This window comes from Simochromis diagramma, unplaced genomic scaffold, assembly GCF_900408965.1.
Source record: "Simochromis diagramma unplaced genomic scaffold, fSimDia1.1 OVJJ01000481.1, whole genome shotgun sequence".
Lineage (NCBI taxonomy): Eukaryota > Metazoa > Chordata > Actinopteri > Cichliformes > Cichlidae > Simochromis > Simochromis diagramma.
This window is the reverse complement of record NW_024386898.1, coordinates 2,129,826-2,135,854: the sequence shown is the minus strand read 5'-3', so window position 1 is coordinate 2,135,854 and position 6,029 is coordinate 2,129,826. Positions and strand designations below refer to the sequence as shown.

General features: G+C 43.6%; 1 protein-coding gene across 1 annotated transcript in view; it reads right to left on the bottom strand.

Moving 5' to 3' along the window:
* Nucleotides 1-1,645: 1,645 nt before the first annotated feature.
* Nucleotides 1,646-6,029, bottom strand: part of ptk7b (protein tyrosine kinase 7b) — a 74,599-nt gene continuing 70,215 nt past the window's right edge. The window contains exons 14-20 of the mRNA XM_040034420.1: nt 5,319-5,519; nt 4,865-5,026; nt 4,538-4,770; nt 4,353-4,433; nt 3,907-4,058; nt 3,632-3,810; nt 1,646-3,543 (exon numbers count right to left, since the gene is read on the bottom strand). Of these exons, the coding sequence (XP_039890354.1) occupies nt 3,383-3,543; nt 3,632-3,810; nt 3,907-4,058; nt 4,353-4,433; nt 4,538-4,770; nt 4,865-5,026; nt 5,319-5,519 (1,169 nt within the window). The 3' untranslated portion in view covers nt 1,646-3,382. The remainder of the gene's footprint in view (nt 3,544-3,631; nt 3,811-3,906; nt 4,059-4,352; nt 4,434-4,537; nt 4,771-4,864; nt 5,027-5,318; nt 5,520-6,029) is intronic.

The following is a 6,029-nucleotide window of genomic DNA, read 5'->3' as shown; positions in this document are numbered from 1 at the left end:
CACCGTGGAGAAGTAAAAAGGCACCAACATAACAAAACATCCAACTTTTATTTTATTTATTTATTTTAATTACCCACAGGTTGTGGCGCCTATACCACACAGCAAACTCCCATTTTCCCGGAAGTTGAACTATATCATCTCCTTTTATCTGAAGCGCATGTGTGCGGCACTGTTACTGTAGATAATTCAGCAATATGAGATAATTTAAGGTGCCAGATTATCTCACATCGATTTGAACAGGTAATGTAACTGTAATAGGCAAGTTCCTTTGAGTATGAAGCCTGCTGCTTCCTACCAACTTTTTAATAACGCCACTGTAAAGCAAGGTGCAGTCACTGTCTGTTTACTTCATCTTGCTCACCTTTGCAACAGTTCCTGCCCACTTAGTAAAATGTGTTACCAGTGTCGTCATTGATGGCTTCCTCCTCTACAAGTGGACCTGACAGCAAAGAAAAAACACCTTAAACTGATGTCATTCATGATTAGGTTTTCTTTGAAACGTGTAATCCGTATTCATTTAAAAGAAAAAAAAAGGTATCAGAGGGAAATCAGTCAGAGGCACTTAGGTGCGCTGTTTGAAACGATGGAACAACCTCCACCCACCTGGTCTTACGGGCAAGTTAAAACAAACGCCAGAGTTTTGAGGCATTTGAAAATCACTGGCAGGATGCTCAGGGGATTTTTATTGCAAGTGAACTACAAAATCGAAAGTTCGGTGAAACGCAGATTTACTCGGAAAATTGTTATAACACCACCGCAGTGGAAAGACATTTATTGCGTTAACAGACTCATTTCTATTCAGTGTTGCTTCTCGGCATGTCACGCGCACCGAACGAGGCCCAAAAGTGACATGCGCACGGTGCTGTGTGCAGATCCATCACAGCCCCCCCCCCAATACACACACACACACACGCACGCACACGCACGCACACACAAATTGCACAGTGCTCAAAGTTAGGAGGAGACCCATAATGACTGAGGAAGTGCTAAAACTCACTATGCACATAGACCCATTGAGGAAACTTCTTTAAAAGCTAGTTATCACATTAAACTAAACAAATTATAATAGGGAAAAAATGTTTGGCAAGCCTTAAGGGTCAGCTTTAATCCTTACCTAACCGCACAGCGCCTTCTAGTGGCTACAACAGAGACTTTTTATTTGGATAAAGAAAAAAAACAGTACTGGATGTACTTTTACAAGGTCATAAGAGTGGTTTAACAAACTACAGCCCAACACTATAAAGTACAAATCCTTTTAGTCCTACTTCTAGCCCCCACCACCACCACACACACTTTAATTATGTGTGTGTAACTTGTAGAGACTTGCAAGAGATAAACAATCCACCTCATTTAAGATTTCATCACTTATTCTTAACCTCATATTTTGTTGTAACGCGGCTGCAAGAAGAGCGTGTCACACAACACTCTGGTATCAGTGAAGAAGCCACCAGCTCCATGATTTACAACATATTTTCACTTCAATACAAAAAACAAGGCATTTATTTCTCACCACTCCAACACCTTATTTGGGGGTGAACTTGTATACAGCTAAATTACCACATTTTCTTTTCAAATATTTGTTACAACCTCAGCATAAACACTGAGCTGAAAATATTAAGAAGTTAAAGTAACTGTCACAACAAACTGGGTAAAAACACTGTGAACCTTTATTGACAGCAGCATGTATGCTTTTGTATACATCTGTGATTACTGTGAACATGTGCTGAAGCAGATTTTAAAAAAAGAAAGAGGTCTAGTTGTGAGTGCCTAGCATTCATAAAAACAAAATATTACACTAAAACCAACGTATAAAAACAGGTTCATAAACAAAGGCCATCGCATATGATTAGATGATGTAAAAACAACAACAAACAAAAAGGGAAACGGTTAAGATAATCCTTCATTTACTAGGCACTTAAACGAGCACTGGTGACCTGCAGTCACTCTTTTGACCTCCTTTGTACTTTGTGTTAGCATACCCAGCCGGTTACCAGACTGAACGCACACCGAGATGGACCGTGAGAATGAATACATAGCATAAACTACCTCACAGAAGTACCTTTCTATTACAGTTAAAAAAAACAAAAAACAGGACCTTCATCATAAATAACCAGGCACCTGCATGTCCTTCTACACAACATGATATATATATTTATATATATATATATATATATATATATATATAAAAAAGGGATAATCTTTTAAGTGAAGTTAGTGCAAGGCTTCTAACATTATGTACACACTGCCTGGTGTGATGGTCCGCTTCGCAGCATTGCACAAAACAGGTGGACCAGGAGAGAAACTGTGATTGGACCTCTGGAGAGAATAAAGCAGGTCAAACGTGGCGGCGGGTTCAATTCCTGCAGCTGAGAGGACACGATGGTGTTCGTGTGGTAAAAATGAGTACTCCTACCCATCAGCAGTGACCTGTAAGCACCTCAAAGTTAACAGACAGAGCACACTTATAAAAATGTATAAAGCCCACACTGGCACGATCTCATCCGTTCAACATGTTCCTTGGCTATAAAACATGCTTCTTTGTTGTCATTGTTCCTGAAGTGTTACCGTAACACGGATTACTTGTTTTCCACAAACCTTCATGCAAAACCCCATTCCTTATCTGTCTGTAGGGACAACAGTTCAGTGCATGTACACACACACACTCACTCAAACACACAAAAGCAAACAATTTGGGGGATTGTACCCGGTGGAGAGAGAGCAGACACCTGAGGGGTCAGGGTGGCGGACTCGGGATGCAGCTCGATGTAATTGCGAGGGGAACAGACCAGTTTAAACGACCTCACTTGACACACTAGTAAAGTGGCTGATTATCTACAGAGGCTTCATCGCTCCACTGCAGTCCCACTGTGCCCCACCACAAGGAGTTAAGTGGTGACGTGACATTTCAGGCAAATCCTTTGCACTAATCAGAGCCAGCGAATGCACCATCATTCCTACAAACTTAGAGAGTGTGTGTGAGTGTGTGTGAAGGGGCAGAGGCACTGAGGTTGTGAGGCTCCGTGAAACGAAAACGGCCGCAGACGGGCGGGGTCACAGTGGAACCACAGGCGGAGGCTGGAGGTGGGGGAGGATCGTCCATACTGCGGTGAAGGCAAACTCCTGGCACTGCTCGCACGAAGCCATTCATACAAAGGTGAGTGCAGTTCCACTCATATAGCAAACAAGTCTAATCCACACTCAAAAAATTGTTGAAATGCATAAAAAATTAAAGTTTTTTTTTTTTTCTTTTTTCTTCCCCCTCAACCCTCTTCCCTGAAATGTGTGAGACTAAATAATCCAGCATTCCTGTCTGTATTTTAGGGGAAGGGGGGCGGGGCAGAGTTGGTAACAGTTCCTTTCTGCTGTGAGATGATTGGTCACTTCAGACTTTGCTGTCAGAGGGCAGCTCTCCCAGGGCGTGGACGATGTCGGTGAACGAGGGGCGCTCTTTGAGGCTCAGCGCCCAGCAGCGGACCATCAGCTTGTAGATTTTAGAGGGGCATCCGTCCGGAAGGGGTAGCTTCAGCTTTCCTGCCTGGAGACCTGCAGAAAAATGGGATGAGATGCCTTTTAAAGAGCGATTCCCTCTTCCTGGGGTAAAGACAGTAATGTGTTGCAGCGTCAAACTCACCTTCTAACACTTCGTCGTCGCTCAGTTTGGTGTATGGCATTTCCCCATGACTGAATACTTCCCACATCAACACTCCGAAGGCCCACACGTCCGACTTGGTGGAGAAGTCATCTTCAAACACAGACTCTGTTGGGAGCCAGCGCAGCGGGATCCACGCCTGCCTGTAGTGGTAGTACTCACTACACATGTGAACACCAGAGAAATAACAAAGGGATGGAAATATTAACCAGATGATTCTACTCAGAGGAGACTTTATTGTATGTTTTTGAACAGACCTGTTGTAAACGTCCTTGCTGAGGCTGAGTGACGACACTTTGACACGCCTCTGACTGCTGATCAGGCAGTTTCGGGCGGCGAGGTCTTTGTGAACGAAGCGGTGATTGGAAAGATGCTCCATGCCCTGAGCCACCTGAGTGCAGATGGAAACCTGGAGGGGGAAAAGGTAGAGAGACTTTGATAAGAACATAGAAGTTCAAAGTGAGCAAAGTTCAACAATTCCTCAATGGTTACTGTAACTTAACAGTGATGAGTTCAGAAGGTTAAAGGTCAAGCTACAATGGCCTGTTTCAGACAGGATGACCTACACGATACTGCAGCAGAGCCCAAAGACAAAAATACAGAGCTCTGTATAACAGTTTATTTCCGTTTCCGTTTATTTCAATGGCTTCTGGTGTGCAGAAGGCTGTTATACGTCACTCATGCTGCACAGATCACTGCTTACTTTGGTCTTGGTGCTGATAGGCTGACTCTTGACTTTGTCATCTTTGCTTTTGGAAATTCTCAGGAACTGCTTTAGATCTCCCTGGCATGAGAAAAGCAGACATAGAGAGCAGTGCGTCAGGTACAAAACAACATTTCTGCACTTCTTGTGCGTTTGTGCCTGTATGTGTGTTAGTGTGAGATTACCAGGTCATAGTACTCTAGGATCATGTAGTGAGGATCCGCCTCCCTGCAGAGGCCCAGCAGGCGGACGACGTTGGGGTGGCTTAGCTTGGCGAACATTTCTGCTTCCCGGCGGAAGTCGAGTTGGAGCTGCTCATCTCTGGTCTGCAGGCTCTTCACAAGAACCACCGTCTCCTCCTCGCCCTCTTCGATTCCCTTAGCTTTGGATAGCAGCACCTCCCCAAACTCCCCTTTTCCTGAGCAAACATTCACGTGACACACAGCAAAATGTGAGTGCAGAAGCGTAATACACTTTTTTCACAGAAAACAGAGATGCATAGACTACTCTACCTAAAGTCGTGATGGTCTGTAGGTTTGTCCGGGGAAAGTGGAGCTTATCGTTGTTGACGTGGCTGTGGCGTTTCTCTGTGGTTGCGATGGTACCCATGTTGGTGAGCGCCACCTCTTCCTGGATCTCAGCAGTGGTGTGGCCGTTCTGTTGGACTGCTCCGCCTGATGAACACAACAAATATTCTACTGGGTCAAAGGTCACAGACGTAGTACAAATATGAATAAATCTGATCGATTTAGAACATGTTTTATATAATATGTTAAAATGCATTGTATATACAGAATATAGAACGGAGGAAACAAACTGATACTTGTTGCTCTGCTCAAAACTTTTTTTTGCCTTTTTACATGTTAAGTGTAATCAATAAAATGAACACAGGGTGGCAGCAAAGATCTTGAAATAGCATACAGGATTATTGTGTAACTGTAACCACAACTTTATCAGCAATCATACCATTAAGGCACTCCATCTCGGGCTCCTCTCCATCCTGGCCCTTCTGCATTCTTTGGGCGTTGCGTCTCTTCTTGCAGTAGAACATGAGTCCCAGGACCACAATGATGTAGGCCACAGCCGCTCCCACCGACAGACCGATTGTTTGGATCATCTTGTAAGGAGCCTTTTCATCCTCTTCACTCGGGAAATGCACCGGTTTGTCTGTTTGGCACAGGTGAAAATTGGGGCTGACTAAAACGTGGCTAAGAAGTACACTGTGCATGGATTTAAGTCTCACACACAACAGACTGTGTTACCAGAATGCTAAATCTTTCACCACAGTGAAAGATGCAACACAGTTGATGGTAAAAGCATCAACTTTAGTGTAAACACGAACGTAAACGTTTCATAGAACAGGATTTTAAAAATAAGATTGGAACAAGCGGATGATAGAAAAGGTATTTGTGGTGAATTTTAACACAGTTAAAACCACAAACCGACTTACAAACGTACATACGGTCCTTCCATTTATCTGAGCTGCCCTGTTACAGTCAATTACTTGTCTTTTACAAGGCGCGACAAACATCTAAATTTAATTGTCTCCAAAACAAAAAGGCAAAGCTGTAATACCATCCTGCTACTTTGGGAGAAAATGAGGTGATGTGGGACACGAGTGCTAGTGTGTGACTGTAATTTTCAGCTTTAGTCGGCACACAAGGAGCCACAGAGTGC